The sequence below is a fragment of the Cyprinus carpio genome, chromosome B10 (genome assembly GCF_018340385.1).
Source record: "Cyprinus carpio isolate SPL01 chromosome B10, ASM1834038v1, whole genome shotgun sequence".
NCBI lineage: Eukaryota > Metazoa > Chordata > Actinopteri > Cypriniformes > Cyprinidae > Cyprinus > Cyprinus carpio.
This window is the reverse complement of record NC_056606.1, coordinates 5,041,215-5,066,255: the sequence shown is the minus strand read 5'-3', so window position 1 is coordinate 5,066,255 and position 25,041 is coordinate 5,041,215. Positions and strand designations below refer to the sequence as shown.

The window sequence follows — 25,041 nt, the reverse complement described above, 5'->3', positions numbered from 1 at the left end:
ATAATAAATATACACAGCATACACGCATATACTATGTAAACAAAACATTTATTTTGGATGTGATTAATCGTGATTTTAAAATACAATTTAGGCATATATATATATATATATATATATATATATATATATATATTATATATATATATATATATATATATTATATATATATCAGAGCATTATTGAGAATTTCAATATTAACATAAAATCTGACAAAATTATTTTTCTTGGGACAATAAATAAATGTATAAATACAGAATATGTGCATATCCTCTATCGTTACATTATCATCATCACTGCAAGATAAAAAGGAAACGATCCACTTAAAAAGAGTCATTCATTCATGGAAAACATTACAAACATCTGGTCTGTGGTTTGGTTTGCAGTCAAGTTGATGAAACTGGAATAATCTTCAGCAGATTACTGTACATGCAAGCTTTTCAACAGAATTTCATTTTAATGTGCAGCAGCCAAATATGAGAAAATCAGTCTAGTCAAGGTTTTAGAAATATAGTACAAAACATTGAGTTACTATGTGATACAAACCAGAGTTCAAGATGTAGGTTTGCCAAATTATGCAAAATGACAGTTCCATAACATTTTCACATATTAATATTTAATTAACTATAGTCGTACATATGTGTTTTTAACCTTGTGAACAATATTACCAGAGTTTGCCCTCTTTCTCCAATGTCTTTTTATAAATGTAGCCTACATATGTCATAATAACATCGTGCTTAACATCCTCTGTATGTCTTTCTAATAAACATCAGAACAGAAGAGACTGAATAAGTACTGTACTCGTCCACTGGTGACGTCAGTGCTTCTGCTCGAGATTGAATGAGGGACACTGGCGCCACCTAGTGACGTGAGCTGGTACTGCTCCGCCTGGAGTAATAATAATGGCCCGGCCTTTGTTTCACCATCAAATACATTACATATCACCATCGTGAAAAAAAAACAGGTGTAGCACAAACCTTGACATAATTTTCCATAACCTTTCATGCACACTTCTTACTCTTTTGCCTAGTTCTCGATGTGAAGGCGAATATCATCGTCCTCTTGAAGGCATAAAACACTGATTCTGTGTGTAATATTTTTATAGCTGTTTTATTGCTGCAAATAAGCACAGGTGGTTATGCAATAGTCTTATTTTTACGCGCTGAATGGCGGATGAACACACACAAACATCACAATCTCATAGTAATGCTATTTAGAGGCAGTAACTCGCACGCTACTTCCCTCCCCGTTCACTTAGAGTCTATTATGAAGTCAATAGATGGACAGCAACGTTGACAAACCACTGCCTCCTAGCAGAACCTAAACATCACTGATTAGAAGACACCGCCAGTAAAAATCGACTGTGGTTTGCATATTCAATTTTGATCGAGATCGACGGTTTTATGAGCCAATCGACGGGAAGCGCATTCATGACGGGCTTCTGGTTTGTCCAATAGGAAGCTGGAAGGCGGGGCTTATGCAGAGCCCGTATCGCGTTACGTGCATTAAGGTTAGGTTGCGCGCGCTGGAGGCCGTCGTCTGCTGCTGTAATTCGGCTACAGTGGGAAGGAAAATATTGTTTAAAACCGACTTTTACCCCCTCGCGAATAATCCGTTTCGCTCGGATTTTACGCTGCTCCTTCCTTACAGAGAAAGCGGCTCGCTAAAAGGGTGAGTTGACGGGCGAACGTGAAGATAACGGCTCGCAAACACGTTTGAAAGCTGTTTATTTTTCTGTCAAAGAAAGTAGCGCAGGCTGCTAACGTAGCGGTTTACACAAATTCACTGCTCACACAAACTCACACACCGCGCAGAAGCGGCCAGATCTCGGCTTTTCGTTCATGCACAGATGAAAGAGTTTATAATGCAGCGATTGATGTAAATGTGTTGATCCTGGGGTTTGTTATATTGTAGGCAGACCGGGACAGAGAGTCGATTAGCGGCCCATGCAGCCATAACGAGCCCGTGATACACCATCACACCGCTGGAGAAGGTAACAATGCGTTTATTAATCATTTGCCAATCATTTTAAGCGTACAGATCAGATGATGCCTAGTGTAAGCACGGTTGATTTATATGCACGATTAGAATGATACCAGCAGTTAAACATGGTGTTGTTTTTGCTCATTTTGGTTGCTAAATATCAAATTGTGTTGCTGAGAGAATACTGGGATATAACTCACACCTGTCTCATTTGCATCTGTGTATTTCTCATTTCCGTCTCTGGCTGTGTGTCAAAACTTAGAGAGCTGCCTACCTAGACAGCGTTCTTGGGCATCGAAGTCGCGTTAATAAACGCTGCCACAGTCGAACATTCCAATACGGCAGCTATGGGTAAAAAATAGTTCATTTTAAACCTTTCAAAAACACATGTGGTGCTTAAATTCTGTGAACGTTCCAAACGTTCCACGATATCCGGAAACGCTTGGGGTGTTCCAGAATCCACATCTGGATTTGAACGTTCTGTTAGGGTTTATGATGCCACGAAACTTTAAACGTTCCAATACAGCCAAAATGATTTGAAGCAAACTGTTCAAATAACCGTTCAGGACGTGCATATCTGGCCCGAAATGATTCACATGTTCCATTTACTTTAAAACGCTTTGAAATTATTATTATTATTTTAAATCTTTCAAATGCAAATGCGATGCTCTTGAAATCTGCTAATATTAAATCTGAGTGTTTCAAATCTACTTCTAATATGCAATAAAAATGTAAATTGTTCAAACTGGCATGTGATGTCCAAATTGCTGTCAAGTTTGACAGTTAAATGGGATCTGTTTTTTTTTTTTATTTTTTAAGTTCTGCATTCTTAAAATCAGAGATTGCAATATCTAATGGCCACTATTTTTATTTATTTATTTAAAACATGAACAAGCTACACATAAAGCAGAACTTCTGTATATAAAAGACATTTTATTTTTATATTTTTATTTATTTATTTTTCGGCTGTGGCTGGCAAGAAACTCTCAAAGCTTCAGAAAACTGAGCCCATTAAATCTTTCCTTGTCATCCATCTGCAGAGCATCTTTTGGTCTGTTTTCAGGGGAAATTATTGTCATGATCATGCTGTCAAACATCTTCATTATATCCTCATCTTAAGTGAATTACTTGAAGTAGCATTTCTAGGTATTTGCAAGCATATTTTCTCATGGCCCATCGATTCCTTTGTAAGAAATGGCACTCGGAGTAAGAGTATGTTGTAAGCCTGACCAAAGTGATCAAGATGTTTTACTTCCACTTTTCTTATGTTCACAACATGGCAATATTCGCCTGGTTTCTCTGCACAGAATAGATTTTGTTGTTTTGTGGAACCTCTATTTAAATAAAAACATAAATCCTTTTAATTGAAAGATGGCCTTCTGCGGTATTACCTTTTCTTCTGTATGAAATGATAGTTTCAGAGAAATCCCTGGTTTGGTGAATAGGGTTTAGTCAAAAGCTGAGTGGCTGAGATCAATACCAGAGAAGCAGTTCTTGGTAAAACAAGAAAAGCAATTTATACTGAACTCTCTCCTTTAGTTAAAGCTGAATCTGATTTCTGCTCTACTATTGTCACCAGAACAAATTGCAAAAATAAGGATGTTTTAAAACTTGTTTGCCAAAGACTCACCCATCTATCTGACTGACCTGACTCAAACTCACAGCTTTGGTTACACTAATTTTGCTATGTCATATCACTAGAAATGGCATCTTTATCTCGGCATATTTAACTAAAGTAAGTATTTACCCTACTGTTTAAAAGTTTAGGGTTAGTATGATTTATTATTATTATTATTATTATTATTATTGAAAGAAATTAATACTTTTATTCAGAAAATATGCATTTAATTAATCAAATGCGACAGTAAAGAGGTTAGAAATGGTACAAAATATTTTTATTTTAAACTTTGAACTTCTTATTTAAGCTTTTGAAATGTTAGGGAAGTTGTCTGAGTATGGGTCACCATACTTGGCTGTATGTCACATCACTTAGAATGATTTCTGAAGGATCATGTGACACTGAAGACCATAATAATCATCATCTATCACAACAACAAAAAATTTTTTAAAAAATTATTACAAAAAATAACACCACCAAAAAACATAAAAAAAAAAATCAAAACAAAAAAATAAAAAATAAAAAAAATAATAATAATCAAACAATGGTTCAGAATTTTCAAGTAATTATTAGGTAATAAGGCATCCAAATATGCAAAAAAACAAACAAACAAAAAAAACAATACTACTACTAATAATAAAGAAAAAAAAAAATGCCAGTCCAGCTGTAGAACAGATTAAAAAATACTACAAATATGAATTAAAAAGAGTCAGCAATGAGTCAGTCTGTCATCGGCTCTTCTTGATTTCTGCTTCTCTCCACTCAGGTAACTCCTCGCCCCCCCATTCCTCTCCTGTTTCCTAAGCTCCTCTGTCCCCTGCCCCTCATAATCAGCCCAGAGACCCTCTTCCTAAAGGCCAGTTAGGAACGTTGGGTCTGTTCCTCCCCATTCTCCCAGCCTCCATCTGTCTCTCTAACTCCACCTGCCCAGTAGGGGGCTGACCGCTAATTGGACTCCCCAAAAACATGTCCTCCATCTTGCCTTTTACTCCGCCCGTGGTGAAGCGTCTGCTGGGTTGGAAGAAGTCAGCCAGTGGTTCGAGCGGAGAGCAGAACGGCCAGGAGGAGAAATGGTGTGAGAAGGCCGTCAAAAGCCTGGTGAAGAAGCTGAAGAAGACGGGCCAGCTGGACGAGCTGGAGAAAGCCATCACCACACAGAACTGCAACACCAAGTGTGTCACCATTCCCAGGTACGCCAACACGAAAACCTCACTGCTGTCCTGCTTTTAGATCAGTGTCATCTTAAATTTGTCAGTCTAACACATTGAAATCGAAAACTTTGGGGAAAGAATGAAAACTGTTGTTTACTCATCCTCTTGTGGTTCAAGAAATAAGCACTAAGAGAAAATCAGGTGTATTGTTAGTTTGCGTAAGAATTAGTGGTCGACAGATGTGTCACCATGGCTGCCAATTTCACATTTAATTATCAGCATCGGCCAATATTTATTTTCTTTTTGGCTGATATGTCGGAAGCTGGAGTTTTATTTTGACACTGCTGTGAACATGCATGGTGCTCCTGTTCTCCGTCTTCATTCGTTTACTGTCTCGGTTTAACAGTTCTGACTAATAAATTATACTTACACAGAGCAAAGTAAACGGCATACTTTGCTGCTATGTCGTGTTAATGTCATATTTGCTGAAATTAACTTTACACTATGTAAAATTGTTTTTGTTCCATTTTTAAATTATATAATTTAGTAAGCAGCAGTGTTGGGGAAAGTTACTTTTAAAAGTAATGCATTATAATATTGTGTTGCTCCATTAAAGAGTAACTTGTTGCGTTGCGTTACTTTTGCATTACTTTTTGTTACATGGGCTCGGCTGCTTATTTGTTATTACTAACAAAAAAACCCAAATGTTAAATTTTTGGCAACTTTCACACCAAAAGTGAAATTAATAAGCTTTAGGCAAAAGGAAGTGCCTCTGCACCAGTGTATAAATTGAAAAACAAAGTAACTTATTTGACAAAGTAACTTGGAAATTTAAAAGTAATGCATTACTTTACTAGTTACTTGAAAAATGTAATCTAATTATGTAACTTGCATAACCTGCAATGCGTTACCCCCAACACTGGTAAGTAGTATGTAATGTAAATAAATGTAATTTCCACAATTATGCGTGCGTTTTTGCTTTTATTTACTTATTTTTAATTACGTGTTTTTAGTTTTGGAACAACATGAGGATGAGTAAGTATTGACTTTAAGATGTGTAGAATTGCAAGCTAATGGACGTTTTGTTCATTTAAGTTTTAATCTAATTATTAAGCAAGTCCTCTAATGAATCAGAAAGGCTTTTATTTGATTTTCGAAGTGACCTTAGCCGTATCATTGCGTGTGTTGCTTCGTGAGTGAAGGTGAAGTCATTACGCTGAGTTGCGTCTACCGTTGAGAAATATCAGCATTACTTCCCTTTGTTTCTTTAAGTGATTTCAGCTCCATCTGTCTTGACTTGGGTTAAGGTCATTCTGTACAGCTCCACATCACCTCCATTCAGAGCTCACAGAGGCTTCTCATGCTGTATGAATGTCTGCAATATCAACCATCAGGCTGCTTTTATTCCATTTCCCGTGACAAATGGTGGAATATCAGTGCTGCTATTTTAGGGAAATGCTAAGAGGAGAGGATGATGGAGGATGGCTCGTGTGCCCGAGCCACAACATATCAATAGTTTGAAACCAGTATGGTACAGATACACAAGGGTTGGGTGATATGTCTAATACATTCAATCTGTTTGTCAGCTGTTTGGTGATATTTGAGAGAAATAGATTTATTTGCTATGGAATGGCTTTAAAGCATTTTTAAATTTACAAAAGTATTGATGTACAGATGTACAGTAGGAGCTTGTAAAAACAAAATAACTAAATTTTTGCTTTTAATAGAAATATACCTTTTTTATTCTAATAATGATTGAGCTTAATATACTGTATATTAAACCTGAATTTTATAATAGATTTTTAGTAACACTTATAATAAAGTCCCATTTATTATCATCATTTAACTACATTTGTTAACATGAGCTAACAATAAAAAAATCATTTTTAATTTGTTAATGTTGATTTTAAAATTTACATAAAATCTATAAAAAGCATCTGTTAATGTGATGTACCTACACAACAATGAACGGCTGTTTTTTTTTTTAATTGAAGATCAATAAATATTTAAACAAATATGGTTAGTTAATTTCATTCAACATATTAACTAACTTATTGTGTTACCCTTTCTTCTTAAAGTTTCTTAGAGCATCCATATTTTGGCCTGAACAGACATCAAATGCACTTACAATTTTAAATGCCAATGCAAAATAATAAAAGTCCATAAATGTAAGAATTTTAATCCGTTTCAAGAATTGTAGTCACTATATATATATGTATGTATGTATATATATATATATATATATATCGGATTGAATTTGAAATTCCTGTGAAAATTGTTAGTTGCAGTGCAAAGTAGTCTTTAAGAACCACATTCGGTCGAAGTGCAGAATCATTGTGCTGTCTATATAAATATATATGATATAACACATCAATATTTGTAAACATTCAATAAACCATCCATTTCTAAGATACACCACTGCTATTTTTAATATTTAAGTCATCTAGCAGTAATGTAGAGGTCTAGTAGGTTCTCATTATTTGCCATCTAATTTGCAGCTTTATTTTGATGCGGGTTTCTAAACTAGCTTGAAAAGGGCATAAGCGCATTTCCTGGGTTAATTCAGTTGAGAGGTGTTGTTGAAATGGATAATGCTATGCAAGCTTGTTGTATTGGCAAACAGGCATTATCCTTTGTCCTAGAGAGATTTATTTCCATTGAGTTCTTTTTGAATCCGTTTTAACGTCTCAGATCCACAGAATCATTACAAGTATGTAATTTAACAAACCCTGGCCTGAATGTGCATCTCCCTTCGCTGTTTGAAAAATTGTGCAATGGTTATTGTGAAAATGCTGTGCAACTTAATGCTTGATCAGGTTCACTTAGCAAAACCTCTTGGACTGTATAGCCTACAATAAATACAGGTTAAAATGACCTCCCCCCAGTTGAAATTTGTAGAAGTTAACATTAAAATTATGAGTTTTCTCTACCAACTACGGACTTCGATGCAGAGCTCCGGTCAGAAATGTTTCCAAGTCATCCAGAGTGCTTTGTCTTCCCTTGAGAGTGGATTCAAAGGGTGGGAAACTTCTCCCAAAACATGTTTTCTCCTCCTAAAATCTTCTCTAAAACCTTAGACTCTTGTGAATGAATGGATCAATCATTCATTGTGTTCGTCGCTTGTCATGTTTGGTAGTGGCAATGTCAGAAGCCTCCCTGGCTGTCCTCTCCAGCCTCCTTCACATACCTGTGAACTAAACGGCTCAGCTAGACTATTTTTGGGTGTTTTCAATTTGACTGGACGTTGTTTATGAAAGGGCTTAATAACTTGTAAATTAAACAGAGATTGATTTCAGATTTGTTCCATTTTGCTGTAAATCATGTTCAGTCAGACTTCAGAATGAAACATTTTCTCCAGTGTTTTTTTTTTTTTTTTTTTTAGTCTTGAGTGCATCGCACATCATAAATTGGCCAGGGAAGATGTGTAGAAATTATTTAATGCCAGCTTCTTTTAAAGGGATATTCCACTTAGGCCTGGGCGATATATATAAAAAAATTATATCTCAATATTGTCAATTTTTTTACGATATTCGATATATATATCTTGATATGTTTGCATTTAAATAATAATAAAAAATGATTTTCTTTTGCCCATTTAAAAAAAACTAAAAACAAATACAATAATTTTAATTTCAAAGTTAAAGTTATGTTAAAGTTAAAAAAGTCTAAACCAAGTGATCACTTACTGCTTTTTATTAAATGAACACATGTAGTCCTATATGTAACTGAAGCAGTGCAAAACAAGTACAGAAAGTGCATTCTGTCAACTTTTTAATGCATGCAATTCACAATTTTAACTATGCAACAGGGATAAGTATTTTATTATTATTATTATTATTATTTATATATATCGTAACAATTTTTTTTTTTTAAACAAGTTTTTTAGCTAAGAACACAAGTCTGTCAACTGTCTGCGGTTTTAAGAGAAGCTCTGTGGCATGAAACTATGTTCCCACTGATACTAAAAACCTAGTTTTTTTTTTTTTTTTAGGGGAGCTAGTTGCTGAAGCACATAACTGTTTCTTATATATAAATATATATAAATGAATACCAAAGAATTTTGCACTCTCTCTGTCTATATTATGAAAACGAGATCTCATGACAGAACACAGACCGGCTGAGCGATGCTTTCATTAGATCGCTAAACTCCAGCTTGGTAGTGTTTTCAGATCATCGTTGGCGGCGCTTCTGCAATGGAGTGAGCACGTGCGCATTGTTGCCAGATTGCTTAAAATAAGCAAATACCGGGCAGAAAATGTATTCTTGTAATGGCAAAGTTCTGATTCAGGGATTTAAACTCTTGTTATCTGGCAACCGCTCTCATAAAGGATCTCGTAGTAGAGGCGCATAGAGAAGTTACATGTTCCTTTTTTTTGGACGTTCAGCGTCCAAAAAAGGAATTCCACTTAAAATTCCACTTAAAATTCTTTTGGGAAAGAATGCTTGAATTTGAAAATATTCGATATGACCCAATATTTTCAAATTTTACATCGTCGTCAAAATTATTCCGATATTATCACTAATATTCGATATATCGCCCAGACCTAATTCCACTTAAAATTTTAAATTATCATGCCTTTTCAAAATCTTTAAACATACAGTAGAAGTAAGTGGGCTCCGGTGTTGTTTGGTCAAAAGCTCTTAATGATTGAAATTCATTTTTATATTAGGGTGGAGTATTTTTAACATTAACACGTTTAAATACATTCCACAGATTTTTGACCAGTAGTAGGGATGCACCAAAATTTTGGCCACCAAAAATTATCGGCCAAAAATGGTATTTCCTTTCTTTTCTGAAAGAGAAAAACGGCCGAAAATATATGCTAATGTTATTTTATGTGTTATTTTATTGGCTTGTTCAGTATCATTAAAATTATTGAGGTAAAAAAAAAAGTAATTAAATAATCAGTTACTTTTTATATTATTTAATTACCTTATAATTAATAATAATAATAATAATAATAATTATTATTATTATTATTATTATTGTTATTAAAGCAGTTTCAATGTCTGTTTTCATCCAAGTGCATCCAGAATTTTTGGTTTCGGACCAGAATTTTCAGTGTATCCCTAATTTTTTTTTTTTTTATTATGTACAAAGTTTATATATACAAAGCTTGCTGCTATAAATTGGCTAGTTCACAATTTTTCATTTTGTTGCACTAGAGCTAAATGGATTCCTGTCTTTGTCGGGAAGTGAATCAGAGATAAATATGAAATTGCCCAGAACCTCAGGACAAAAATTGCAGGTTTTTTTTGTTTTGTTTTGTTTTTTTATATATACGATAAGAAGCCTATCTGTATTATAACTGTAGTGACTAGAGTTTTGAAGTTGATGATTGCACAAGCAGAATTGAATAATTTATCATGTGCTTTTAAAATGGCATGTAGAGACTTTTAGGCCAGTTTTTGTGCCAGAGTCATGATTAAACCACCCTGTTGCCCTCCCTAAGGGATATTTATCCAGTAATAGTACATTGCCGGCTCAATCAGTTGTGCGTAATCTTGAATGAAAATCAGGAGGTGCATTGTTCACTTGTTCTGTCTGGGAAATCAGTCTTGAAATCTTCCAGACAGATCCAGCTGTATGCTGTGTGCCTAATTTTCTCAAAATGAACACAATCAGAAGATTCCCGCATACGAACATCCAGAATTAAACGATACAAGCAAGCGTTAAATTTGAGCTGATGTCTTGTCCTTTTCATTACTTGTTACGTTTGTCTTGTTTCAAGGGAAAACAAACCCGTATCTGTCTCGACCTGACTTCCTGTTGAAGATCTCAGCAGGCCGGGCTATCAGCGCAGCTCTTTTGTGTAGAAGTGCTGATAGTGTGTCTGCAAGATGCCTTCAGTGAGTGTAAGAATGTGAAGAGGGCTTCTCGTGAGGACGGGCGACTGGCGCTGTGGGTTTTTTCAAGTTTATTGATTGTAACCTGAAGACTCTGTTGTCTGTCTGGCTTTCCATACTATAATTAAGACCCAGCTTTCATTTGGATTCATAAATGATGTTAGAGTCGAGGTAAAAATGTCCTTCTACCAATGTTTTCTTGATAAAAGCTCAGACCAGAATTTATTTGAAATGCTATTTTAGTCGTAAAGTGCTATGAATTAGTCTCTGTATTATGGGAAATAACAAAAATACAAATCAATACTACTGAAATGAAGAGGAAGAGACTATCAGGTTAGCCATATAAATAATGTTATGAGTAGGCAAATCGTTTTACGATGTGAATTAATGAAGCATTTCAAAATATCAAATTAAATTGCTTGTTCAGACGTCTTTCATTGAATTAAGATGTTGGTCATTTGGCTCAGCCTGAAATGGGACACTCATTGACCGTTCATTTGCAGGAATCATCCTGAGATTTGACAGAGAGACATATGGCTTCTTTTGTGAGGCTTTTTTTTTATTTTTTTTAATCTGGCCTGGGGTTCATTGTTCATGAAACTTGGCCCATACGCCTGCTAAACCTTTTCATTTTATTTTAAGACTAACTCATTGTCTTCATTAGCAGTCACCTGGTGCACGGAGAAGGTGGTGCTTTGAAAGAAAAGCCTTTTTGCTTTTATCACGAGCCAAGTGTAGCCGGAGTGAGGGTTGACTGTGGCCAGCAGATGGACTCTCAGTGGTTTAGTGGGGATGGGGTCTTCACACACCAGGATACAAGGGTTAATACCCTCCAAAAGTGTGTCATCTGTCTGGGATGTGGATGCCCAGTCATGCTGGTGTGAGATCCAAGTCTGTCAACTAGATTTTGGGTGTTTTAAATCGCTGATATGAGCATCCGTCTTGTGCATATGATGGACTAATGGAAGTTAGTTGTAATAATACCATGAATAAACCAATGCATTTTGGGTGCAATTTTGTTATATTCTTTAATATTTTGACTAAAAATGTCTAATATTGATTGGATTCCTGCTAATGGTTCATTATAGGTTTGTGAATTATCATTATCGTGCTTGATTGCACGACTGATTGGCCATCTGCTCTATTGTTAATTTGAGGGTTAATACTGAATCAGGTTTCTAGTGTGTGTGTGTGTGTGTGTGTGTTTTAAGAGTATTGGGAAACACTTCATCTACTGGTGTTGAAACTGAAGTCCCCATCCCCCTAAAATGGGTCATGTGAGTTTGTAAACTCACTGTGGTTTCACTTCTTTTAATGGTTTCTCATCTACATTCACTTTGCTCTCTTTCTTTTTTTTTCCCCTCTTAACGTTGCCTGGCATTTCACTTTTAGCAAAGCTCAAACTGAGACTTAAAAGAAATGTATCCATTAATGGCCAAAATTGGAGCTCTTTTTTTTTTTTTTTTTTTTTTTGATAAATTAATATTGTAGATTTAATTGTGCATACTAACGCTTACTTGAAGTTAATCACCACATTTAATAAACCTGTAAGGTCTTCTTGAATAAAAATGAAAATTGATACTGGAAATTGTTACAATGCATAAATTGTAGCATTTAAAACAATTTTATGGTTTAGTGTTTTATTAAATCTATTTAGAAAAAATATATAGAATTTATATAGTGATCATTTAATGCTTATCAGCAATAACATAATCATCAGAATTGGTCAGAATATATATATATTGGTTCAGTGCTAGCAATTATACTGTTCAAGTAAATGTTAAATTGTGCGTAAATACTCAAGTGAATTCTTTCTCTAGTGTCACCATGTGGAATTTTATAAGAAATAAATGGCTGTTTTTTTTCTTTAATCTGCTTTTAATGTTCTGCAAATTGAACTCATCACCTTTTAAAATGTCATTGCCGTTTGTCGCTGACTAAAAGTGTCTATTGATCAAGTTCTCTGGGCGTCATGAAATCTTAATTTCCTGAAGGAATAAGGACACGCTATACTCTGAGCAAGCTTCGCACAATATCTCGGGTGACCTCGTTACATCAGGGTCGGTCTCATTAACTTTTGACATCAGGCAGCAGTGAGTGTACAGGTTGAGGGTTAGCGATACATGCAGAGCTCACATAACCTGCTCTAATGTTAATGTGCTCCTCAAGGGTTGTCTTTCTTATTCCTTTTGTCTCCTTAAGTTTTTTAATGTTGGTTAGTTTGTTGTATAAATGCTCATTCTTAAGTGTTGGGATGGCTGCTTTAAGTTTCAAGACACAAACACAACAAATTGTTCTTCTAAAGTTAATTAGTTAAAGGGTTAGTTGAACCAAAATTAAATGAAAATCATCATTTACTCGAACTCTTGTCCTTCTAAGCCAGTAAGACTCTGTTCATCCTCTAAAAGCAAATGAAGATACTTTTAAGGAAAGCTTTCTCTCCCTCCTTTGAATGTCCATGCAACCAAAACTAAAAGTTGAGTAAGACTTTATAAGAGTAATCCATATGAATTGAGTAGTTTAAGCAAGTTTGAGCTTCTGTGTTTGCCATATTTGATATGCTCTTTATATGCGTGTTGATCAACTTTTTAGTGGAATGGAATTTAAATGGAAATACATTGGTTTATTAATGTCTTCAAATGTGTTTCAAAGATCGTATGGGTTTGGAATATGACGTTTGGGGCGATTATGACGTTCAGTAAATGACATCTGGTCTAAATGACTTCAGGTAACTGCATTAAAAGATTTTTAAGAGCCAATATACTGTATTAACACATTTTTAATAAACTAATAAAACTGTGTCAGAAACGGTGGTGAGCAGCAGTTTAACAAAATATTTATTTTGCTTTAAAACAAGCTTCTGGGAACCCTTAATAATCACTATTGATTTAAAAATATTTAAATTAAAAGTCCTTTTAAGGCAAGTCACTCGGCGGCCATCTTTGAAACGCCTCTCAGGCGTGCAAGTGTAACTACTATCTCTTTGAATGGGGAAACATCAAATTCTCCAAAACTGCTCACTAAGCTTACAATTAAATTTCATATTTGAAATCACCAAAGAAATCTGACAACAACTGTGTCATAAATTCTATTACTTTTGCTCAAATAACGTTATTAAAAGCCAATTATACAGACAAAATAATAAAAACCACATGAAAAATACTAATCAGATGTCTCAGAGCGCTCACTGTTTCTATAGCAGCTGGGACTTCTAACGGCAGCTGCGGTGATGCGGTGACTTTAGCGATTGGCTCTTTCATTCAGAAGGTGGCGCTTCCTGTGATTGAGCGGCCATATTGAGCGTTGCATTTTTCCCCATTCAAAACTATGCGAGTGACATGTCTTGGGAATTCTATAGTCTTTGATTAAAATGAACTATTGTAGCAAACAATAGTGACTTACTAAAAGGTTGTGTTTGCTCATTCAGTTGACTTAAAGTTGTCATTTATTTTGACTTAAGCCCCATTCACACCAACTATAAAGATAATGATATTAGCGTCCACACCATGGACGATATCGTCTGTTTGTTCTAAGCGCACTCTCATCTGCTGCTTTAAATTCTCAAGCTCATTATAGCAGGATTGAATCTGATTGGGTGTCGATGTTTTTGTCATTTGTCAGCTGGGAAAAAAACGTTCTGAAAGCGATTCCAACTATATTGTTTCTCTGTGCCTTTATCGTTATGGCTGTGGTGTGGACTCTGCTATTCTTTAAGTTTGAGAACGATTTTTAGAGCTATATCTTTATCGTTATCTTTATCGTTATCTTTATAGTTATCGTATCGCGATGATACAGCCTGATCTGCTTTTAAAGCGACCAACTACAGTTCATTTAGTTGTTTGGTTTTATTTAGGAATGATTAAATCTGAAATGGTTAAAACCACATTAACATACAGGCCAGACAAAAAAAAAGTATAAAGTATATTAGTATGTAGTATATTTATACTTTGGTAGATATTTATACTTTGGTAGGGTATGAAACCAATTTTTAGTATCTTAGATTTTTATGTAGTACAGTTCTCCAGACTGCGACTAAAATGGTCTCATTTGGGACCAAAAATATTAATTTGCGAGTGGAGTTTTTGCTAAGGTCTCCACTGGCTACTATAAATTTAGATGTTATGACTTATAAATTTGCTGTCTTTTTTCTGATTGTTTTGCAATCAGATCTTTTGTTAAGTTGACGTAATAAACCGAGATGATGCACATCAAAGTTTTAGTGGAAAAAAGACTTCAGACAGTCCTCATCTCTGCCAAACGCCAGCACTGACAGCACACCTGCTAAACACAGCTCAGTTGTGCAGCACGAGAGAGACGTGCGAAGTACAAGTGCAGAAAAGCAGTGTCTGTTTTGTGCACAACTTGAACAAACTACAACGGGTAAAGCTGTCAGCTATAATCGATACTATGGCTTCTTGTTATCAAACTCTATAGTCTATATGCTGAGTTCTGTTAATGCATGAAATTCATTATTTGTAGTGCACTTGCCGTCCAATAATCGCAATAAGTTTTGTGCTTTGTTACCTTTTAATAAACTCGCATGAACTTCAAATACACCCCGCAGAAGAAACTCAGGAAATCTCTATAGCTGCAGCTGAATAAACAGAAGATTTAACTGCTTTCATTGATTCAGTGTGACTAATAAACACACGACTATGACAATATATGGTTTATCTGAGTTCATCTTATTATAATTTTCATTATAATAAAGTATAACTATAATGCAATGCTAATCAAATGCTAAATTTCAAACACAAATTTCAAACACTCAGCTGATGTTATGAAGTGAGTTTGGAGTGAAAACATGTTATTAAATGTTATTTTCACATGCTTTCAGATGGAGCAGCATTTACTACACAGAGCCGTAGTTCACTGACAAGCTACGCAAATAGCTTTCATAATCACAGAATGATTTCTTCGATTTCATAATCGTATGATTTTATCGGCTGCAAAGGTTTTTTTTTTTTTTTTTTTTTTGTGTAGCTTGTCAGTGAACTACGGCTCTGTGTAGTAAATGCTGCTCCATCTGAAAGCAAGTGATGGAGATTTACTACTAATCACAGAACCAGCTTTACTGACAAGATGTGCAAGACAATCGTATTCGATTAATCATGCAGCCCTACGTGAACTTATCATATCTTTCTCTATACTACTATAGTATAATAAAACATGAATGAACATCAAAAGGTGTTTTATAGGAGATCCTACAGTATAACTTACTGAAATGTCTCATGTAATCGTTCATTCAGTGTTTCAAACTGCGTAAAACGTGTAAAGCTTGTAAACCACGCCACATAACATTTCTCTCAGAATAACCATCCTGCGTTCATAAGCTCATCAGTCAGCTAGAAAAATAACTATAAAGTGGAGATTTTTGCTAAGTTTATGTGCTATATTGCATATTCATATTTTTACTTAACCTGTTGTCCACACGATAAGAGAATGCAAGGAGCTAAAGATAAAATTCAGCACCACCTATGTAATTGTATGTTACTAAAGAAGAAAAACAGACTGGATGTGTGAAAGACATGACATAACGTTTGAGGAACCAAACAGCACTCAAAGTGATGCTGACATTATGTTCCATGACATTGGCACAGATTCGGTGTAATAAACAATTCTCTGTGCCTGTATATAGTTCTCAAGTTGGAAAAGACGATTAGTCCCCACTTTAAGTGAACCTTATTTCCCAGGACATCTACAAGATGGATTAAAATGCTGATAAGACATAAAACAGATGAGACATAAATACATGACAGTATGATTGAAATGTAAGTGTTAAAAAAAAAAAAAAAAAAAACACTATTTTTTGGCTCCTAACATAATTTGGTGCCTAGTTTTGTTTCTTATAGGAACCAAAGCCTCCTAAGTTGATTTTTTTTTTTCTTTTTTCTTTTCTGGAGCCCTATAGGCAATATTCTTAGACTTGCATTGGATTCCTGTACAGCAAAGCTGCGTTTATATTGATTTGGTTATTGCCTAATAACTAATAGGAAAAATACTTCTGTTGCCCATAGGGCCGCTGCTGGAGGAAAAATGTAAGTGAACAGTTTAACAAGCGAAATCATCCAATCTCAGTATTTGGAAAGATTTTCAAGTGTACTTGTGATAAGAACAGGACGCTGGTGGAGTCTGGCACGTGTTTCTGAGTCCCTTTTCAGAGACGGTTAAACCACAGGGGGCCAAAGCTTCATTCATCACATATCAAGTCTGTGCGAGTCCTGTTCCTGTCACGTCACCGTGTCTGTTTCTCATCCCATGTTTCTTTTTTCAGAACTACTGAAGGTCTGTGTGCTTGTCTGATCGACTGATAGCCTTCTTTATCTTGAGTGTGATGTAGTCGAACGACAGTAGGTCATAGGCTCCTGTCCTGTGCTGCATGTTTAAATGTTGATATCTGATGTGAAATCCAACCCCTGAATGAAACGTCTTTATAACGTTAACTGCCCTGTTCATCTCATAACACACCGCATGATGACCAGGGAAGAGATTATGCACTGTAACTAGAGCTGGGCGATGTAGCAGAAAATATTAGCAGGTATTAGATATCAACGTAGAAATGTTAAAAATTACAGGAAACATGATTATTAATCAACTTTTTTTTTAATGTAACAACTAAAATAGTCCAGTTAAAATAAATAAGGCATTGCTTTTTCACCAAATAAATGAGAAAACTATTTTGTACAGTTAAAAAACAATTAATAAATGACTATTTGTCTAAATTTATTACAGTGTTTCAGTAAATATGGAAACGTTTAACTAGCTACTTGAGTTTGGAATCAGTTAATCTGAGCTGATTCATGGAAATGAATCACATACTGTCTGTTTTCCATTGCGAATATATTGTGAATGTTCAATATATCGCCCAGCCCTATCTGTAACTTTAAATACATTTGTCAGTTTCTCTTCGGTTTTCTCATCTCACTGTTATATGTGAATTTTCCATTAGAGTGGCTTCTTTTATTCGAGGTGGGCCGTGTTGTTCGCCCGCTTCAGGTGACCGGCGTGAAACATCTCAAATAAAAGAAACGATGCCCTTCGATTATCCCGCCATGGTACTTCATCTTGGTATTTTTGAATGAATCATGCCCCATGTTTATCATTTTTTGTTTCTTTGTGTTTTTTTCTTTCTTTTTGTTTTTGTTTCTTTACTTTCTGTGCACAGCAATTGCTCTGAAATTTGGGGACTGAGTACACCAAATACGATAGAACAGTGGGATACCTCAGGCCTTTACAGCTACCCTGACCAAACCAGGTGAATATCCTCTCCTGACATTGTGCCACACTCACCCCACGGGACACAGGTGGGGCTGAACGAGCACAGGGGGCTCCGGGGGCCGTGAAGAAACACTTTAACGCGCTTATTTATAGTTGATGTAGAGTTAATATCTTGAAGATGGAAACACTTATTTTGTTGTAGAGTTTTAATTCTAAATGTTACAGTAGATTTAAAGCAGATGGACACGTTTTCATAATTACATACATTCCCTTCACTAAAGCAAGAAGTTTAAAACAGTGGTTCTCAACTGATTTTATTGTATTTTTTTTAAACTTATGACAAAATTTGCTGAATTTATGCAGAGGTGAACTGTTTATATTTACAATCATATATACACAATTTATATATATATATATATAATATGCATATGCTGAGTCAAAGTTTGGGGTCAGTAAAGTTTTTTTTTTTTAACTAATGCTGTTATTCAGCAAGAATACATCAAATTGATCAAAAGTCATCGTAAACACATTTATAATGTTAAAAAGGATGTCTATTTCTTATAAATGCTGTTCTTTTGAACTTAATCAAAATATCTTAAAAAATCACTACAAAAAAAATGTAAAATATTAAGCAATATTTAAAGACTAAAATATATGAATAAAATAGAAGACTGGTATTAAAGGTTTTAATTTTAAAGATTTGTTTTTAATTTAATGTTATATATGTATTGTATATTTATATATCGTATGTGTATATTAATATGTATATAAAGTATTATTAACTATGTATTAATTTATTTTTTGTTTTTTGATGATCAAATAAATGCAGAATTAGTGAGCATAAGAAACTTTCATAAACAAAAAAACTGCAGACTCCAAACTTTTGACTAATGTCTTATATGTAACTTAAAGTAATGCAATTTGATTGTATGTATATTAAAATAAACATGAAACATTTTCCACATTTTAAAACTTTTCATTGTTAAATGGTTAAATGGATTATTTTTCTTTGTCCCATGATGTATAGCACTCATTTTTGGAGTCACCAACCATTAGTTGAGAACCAGTGATTTAAAATATTAGTATTTTGTTATCGTAGCTTTCAGATGTTTTAATAGTAATAGATGAATTTTACATCTCTGTTGTTGTTATGACGTGCTGTCTAATCTCACCATCTCCCCTCTTCCCTCCATCCATGCATGTCTTTCTCTGTTCATTTGGCACACTCCTCTCTTCCATTTCTCTCGCCCTCTCTCTGTGGACGCTCGGGTCAGATCTCTGGACGGGCGTCTGCAGGTGTCTCACCGCAAAGGTCTGCCTCATGTCATCTACTGCCGCCTGTGGCGATGGCCCGACCTGCACAGCCACCACGAGCTGCGCGCCATCGAGACCTGCGAGTACGCCTTCAACCTCAAGAAGGATGAAGTCTGCGTCAACCCCTACCACTACCAGCGGGTGGAGACGCCAGGTATGGAAATTGGCAGCTGCATTGCCAAAAAAAGATTTTGGCAGTATGTATTATTTGAACGGAAACAGCTTTGCTCTTCCTATTGAGCGTTCATTCAATCATCTGAACATTGGCTCCTGTAGTTCTTCCTCCTGTTCTCGTGCCAAGACACACGGAGATCCTGACTGAGCTGCCTCCTCTGGACGACTACACCAACTCCATACCTGAAAACACCAACTTCCCTACAGGGATCGAGCCTCCTAACAATTATATACCAGGTAGGAACACACACTGGTCCAGAAATTTAAGGCCAAAGACTGTATGTGTTATTGTGTAGTTAAAGAGTGATAACAAGTTGTTTGTGATTTCTGTGTGTTCAGAAACTCCTCCACCGGGATACATTAGTGAGGATGGGGAGGCCAGCGACCAGCAGATGAATCAAAGTATGGACACAGGTACATTCCCACAGTGACATCACTACATGGGAATGATAGCCACGTGTGTTTGCACTTTAGACAGTAAAGTACAATCTGCTTTTACTGCAGTAGTTTGCTTTCTGAGCTCCAGTCAGACTTTCCCCAAATTATCTTCTGATTGAATACTTAAAGGGATAGTTCACCCAAAAATATAAATTCTGTAATGACTCACCATCATGTCGTCCCAAACCCGTAAGACCTTTGTTCATCGCCGGCTCCTGCCTCAGCAACACCACATGCATCAGGGCTTAAAGTTTGCTTTCACTCTCAACCAAACTAACATCAATAGCCAATCAGAATGTTTTGAAAAAAAATCTTACTTTTTTTTTTTTTTTTTTTTTTTTTAATCTTGTTGATATCACTTTCAAGTCCATGAGTTCGCCTACCAATGGTATGAGAGGAGCAAGGCTTTCACTCTCAACCAAACTAACATCAATAGCCAATCAGAATGTTTTGCTCTTAAAAAAACACGAGACGCGCATAATAATATCCAATTGCAGCGTCGCAGCCCTGATGAATGGAGAAGCGTGACAAAAAGCTGTGAGGAGCAATGGTCAAAGATGTCCATCTAACACATATTTACATAGAAAAGCGAATTATAAAGCAGACTGCATGTGTGAAAGGCTAAACTCTTCTTCTGTATATGCTGTGAATGTGAATTAATCTGGAAAAACAGTGTGCATTATCTCACTGGATTTTTTATGTAAATCATTTATAAGCCTTTGTCAACACAGGAGAATACATAAACCTGTGTCTAAATATGCCATGTATTTTACATCGCAATTTCATAATAAAAGTTTCTGCCTGTGGCCAAATATGAAAATTTAATGGATTTAAACATCGTTTAATCACGCTGTAAAGTTAAACATCACCAGGCCGTTGGCGCCCTCTGCAGGTCTTTGTACTTAAGTTGGTTAGAGGGGAAAGATTAACGACTGAGGACTTTCAGACTTTCATGTCCTTCCGATCACAACTAACTCATGCGCTTCATGGTTGGTTGCATGACAAATGAAAACATGTTCTAAAATCCGCTTAAAATATCAAATTTGTTTGATCTCTTCTGACTGGATTGATAATTATTAAAATAATTTTTTAGGCTTCAAGCTATGATTTTGTGTAACATTTTAAATTTAGACTTTGAAATAACTGAAGAAATCAAGTCGGCATTAAATCAAAATTCCCAGTTTTCTAAACGAGTGTGATTGATTTATTAATTCATCTTGCTTTTTTTTTCATTTAATAAAGTACTGTAACATCATCTTCCAGTGAAGTGACAGATTTCTCTCTGATGATGTCATAATAGCAAGTTTGCATTCCGATCTGCCTTATCCAATCAAAAACTGATGGATAGTACCAAGTCCACGCCCTGCGTTGTTGTTTTTAAATTTTTGTCTCATTACAGAAGAGAAGATCTGTCGCTAATTATTACGCTGCGACTTTTTGTTTTTCAGCCTGTTGTGTCCAAAATTTTGTTTCTACCAAGAATTTCCATTTTACTGCTTTTTGCTGCCATTCTTACTTAGAATTTAAGATTCTGTTCGGAGCCTTTACCATTAAACTTCACTTATGCTACGGACAGGAATAATTTTTCAAATCACATGCCTATTTTGAGTGAAAGAGGATAAAACAGGCAAAAAAGGATGGATGGAACTGATCCATGTCATAGAATGTAAAGTTTTACATGGGCAAGCACCAAAAAAAATTCTTCTTGTGTGTTGTTGTGTTGTGCAAGAAGGCTTGTGTAAGAACCTTTTTTTTTTTCTTCTTTTTTTGTCAGGTTCTCCTGCGGAGCTGTCACCAAGCATACTCTCGCCCGTCAATCATGGCATGGGTAAGACCTTGTTAACTGCTTAAACTCATTCTTAACACATCTTCAAAGTCCTTACAGTCTTAATAAATGAGGAGATTTACTACCATAGTCAGACATTGGCTATGCACAGTACATCTGAGCTTGTCAAGTTGTTCTGACATCTGGTCTTTTTCATCTTTCTTTCAGACCTTCAGCCAGTGACTTACTCAGAGCCCGCGTTTTGGTGCTCCATAGCTTACTATGAACTCAACCAGCGGGTCGGAGAAACATTCCACGCCTCTCAGCCTTCCCTCACCGTGGACGGCTTCACAGACCCCTCCAACTCCGAGCGCTTCTGCCTGGGCCTGCTGTCCAACGTCAACCGCAACGCCACCGTGGAGATGACCCGGAGACACATAGGTATCAGGACACCTTCAGCTGCTCTGCTATCAAGTGTTTCAATTGAATTTTAGTGAACAGTTCACCCAAAAGTGACAATTGGCATATTTGATTTGATCTTGTCATTCCAAACCTGTGTATGACTTGCTTTCTTCAGCAGAAGATATTTTGATGAATGTCTTTGTCTGTACAATGAAAGTCAATAGGGTCCAAAATAAATTTTTGTGTTGATGTTTTTTGATTAGGACGAGGGGTCAGGCTGTATTATATTGGTGGGGAAGTGTTTGCAGAATGTCTTAGCGATAGCGCCATCTTTGTTCAGAGCCCTAACTGTAATCAGAGGTATGGCTGGCACCCTGCCACAGTCTGTAAAATCCCTCCAGGTAAGAGAATCGCTCACTTTTTATTGTCCCCTGCACCATCCAGTTTAATTTTTTTATGTAAACCATTATGACGTAACAATACTCTCTGTCTTAGGCTGTAACCTGAAGATCTTCAATAACCAGGAGTTTGCGGCACTGCTGGCTCAGTCGGTGAACCAGGGCTTTGAGGCTGTGTATCAGCTGACCAGGATGTGCACCATACGCATGAGTTTCGTCAAAGGCTGGGGAGCCGAGTACAGGTACGGACAATCAAATGGCCTTTTTAGTAAACAATAAATGGTAAAAACCTGATATAATGTAGCTGTAAATATTTAATGCATACGGTTTTTACCTTTTTACGTAATAGTAAAAATGTGTAAAAAGCTTACACTTGTAGTGAAATGTTTGATTCATTATTTCTCAATTCATTCAATTATTTACTTGCAAATCTAGTTGATATATGATACATCCTGTGACTGTTGTCTGTTGTGTAGACGTCAGACGGTGACGAGCACCCCCTGCTGGATCGAGCTTCACCTGAACGGCCCCCTGCAGTGGCTGGACAAGGTCCTGACCCAGATGGGCTCGCCCTCCGTACGCTGTTCCAGTATGTCCTAATCGCAGTGACCAAGCTCTCTGTCCTCTGCCCCCAAAACGACTGATTCTACAATCACATCAACCGACAACTCCAAGAACAACAGACTTACTCGAACCCCGCCCCTCTTTCTCTTTCATAGTAATCGTGAGCCTTTCTCTATCTCTGTCCTCCCGACACTGATGTTCTCTCCGTTCGGACCTGAACGCAGCACTTGCTGTCTCATCATCATCAACCACCAATAATCCCCTCTTTTCTTCCATAAAAAACCAATAAAAAATACATTAATAATAAAAATAAAAATAAATATATATTTTTTATTATTTTATTTTTATGGTTTTCGAAGAAGGAGGGAAGGTGTGTATGTTGTGTGGAAGTTCAAGAAGGCAGTAAATAACTTCACACACTTGTAGCGGCAAGGCTTTTCCCCCCTGATGAAGTAAATACTCTGATACTCTTTTAACCATTAATTTTCCTGGATGCCGATCCCAATCCCGTCGTTCAAGGAGGTTACTTTTTCTGGCAAAAAGTCACGTTCTTTGTTTTTATACATGTTGTTATTATTGTGCAGATTGACACGGTAAGACTTAATCATGGGTTTTGATTTTCTTCAGTAATGCCAAAAGATACATTTTTTTTTTTTTGTTTTACTTTTTTTTTTTACGATTTCATTCCCCAAACCACTATATAAAAATGTTGCCTTTGATTTGAGGTATGCTGCTGTAAGTCATGCTTCTTTTCTTCAAACGTATAGAATGTTTAACGCAAAAAAACAAAAAAGAGCCCACGTTCAATTCGAACTTTACGCCGGCCCTCAGAATTAACTTTTTATTCACTGGGTGAAATATTCACTAGTTAGCTGTGGAGTGGTTTTGGAGTCTGGTTTCTTCAGAAAGTGGCTTCTTTTAGGGACTTACGAAGGTTATTAAAGCGTCTTGCGCAGTCCTGATCTTTAAAATAAAAACGACAAAAGAATAAAAAACAAATCCAAGTATTTAAGCTTTAAGTGTTTATAAACTAGGTTATCCTTCACACAATTATGAGATTTTTTTTTTCCCCCCTTTATCTTTCTTTTAGCTACTTTTTGTATTTTCATGTATTTTTATATATAAATATATTTAAGATCTTTAAAGCTCTCTTCCTTTTTATTAGAATTGAATATTTTTTTAGATCATGCCCTCTTTTTAAAGGAACATGGCTTCATAATGAAATGTCCTATCATACGAAAACGTTATTTAGCATGACATTTTTATAAGCGCAGATATCTTTTCTCCTCTTTCTCCGCTTTCTAATTCAAGCTGTTGTCCCGGTTAATGTTTCGCCCTGATCTCGAACCCCATCTGACTTTATTTTTCTTTAAGTTGCTTTCCTCCCATGTTCACAACACAATACTGTACAACCCCGCCCCTCGAAGTATGGCTACCGAAACCATGGCGGTGTTCTATTTGTTTGCAATTGGGGAATAAAAAAAAGACTAAACAGGTTGCTTTTACAGGGAGAACTGTGCAACTTTAGTGTGCGTGCTCGTTGTACAACTTTTTCTAATGACTGTGATATAGCTGTCTGTTATTCTTTACTTGTTGTGGCAGTGACCAGGCGTTGCAAATATCCATTCCCATCTTCCCACCTCTGTCTCCATACTTTCCTTCACTGATCTTTACTACTCTTGCGATTGTACTTTAAGTGCATCTAGTAAAAAGCTGACGAAGATGTGGTGGCCCGTTTTTAAAGCCGATGAGCGGCCATTAAGACACTGGGAACAATCTGTTTGCCATTTTTGACTGGGTGTGGAACGAAAACCAAATAGAACTGAAAGTGGACCAGACATATATGCATATAAATGTGTATATATAATTTTATTTTGCTTTTTTTTTTTTTTTTTTTTTTTTTTTTTTTCTGTTATATTTTTTTCTCCTATTTTGCAAAGCATTTAACAGTTGGTGAGCTTGTTTTACCATTAGAGAGATGTATTGGTAGGACGTGAACTTCAAGCGATAAGCTTTTCAGGCGTGTTGCATATGCAGACTTCATAAATACACTAATAAAAAGTTTTAATTCTCATGTTAACACCTGTCTGGAGTATTTTCTTGGTGCACTACTGCCATCAAAATTTTTTAGTTGATGCCACTTGTGTGTTATCTCAAGCTCTTTGCCAACAG

At 35.9% G+C, this 25,041-nt stretch overlaps 1 protein-coding gene across 3 annotated transcripts; it reads left to right on the top strand.

Annotated features, from left to right (window-relative positions):
• Nucleotides 1–1,504: 1,504 nt before the first annotated feature.
• LOC109062884 (mothers against decapentaplegic homolog 2) lies at nucleotides 1,505–23,122 on the top strand. Of its 3 annotated transcripts, XM_042732175.1 has the most exons (12): nucleotides 1,506–1,668; nucleotides 1,912–1,990; nucleotides 4,365–4,788; nucleotides 17,762–17,851; nucleotides 19,089–19,282; nucleotides 19,405–19,539; nucleotides 19,642–19,716; nucleotides 21,515–21,568; nucleotides 21,734–21,946; nucleotides 22,171–22,308; nucleotides 22,403–22,547; nucleotides 22,782–23,122. In XM_042732175.1, the coding sequence occupies exons 3-12, from the start codon at nucleotides 4,565–4,567 to the stop codon at nucleotides 22,903–22,905; spliced, it is 1,392 nt and encodes a 463-aa protein (XP_042588109.1). In that variant the 5' UTR covers nucleotides 1,506–1,668; nucleotides 1,912–1,990; nucleotides 4,365–4,564; the 3' UTR covers nucleotides 22,906–23,122. The 3 variants fall into 3 exon arrangements, with proteins under 3 accessions (XP_042588110.1, XP_042588109.1, XP_018935560.2); XM_042732176.1 differs by lacking the exon at nucleotides 17,762–17,851 and having other exon boundaries at nucleotides 1,505–1,668; XM_019080015.2 differs by lacking the exon at nucleotides 1,912–1,990 and having other exon boundaries at nucleotides 1,507–1,668.
• Nucleotides 23,123–25,041: the final 1,919 nt, after the last annotated feature.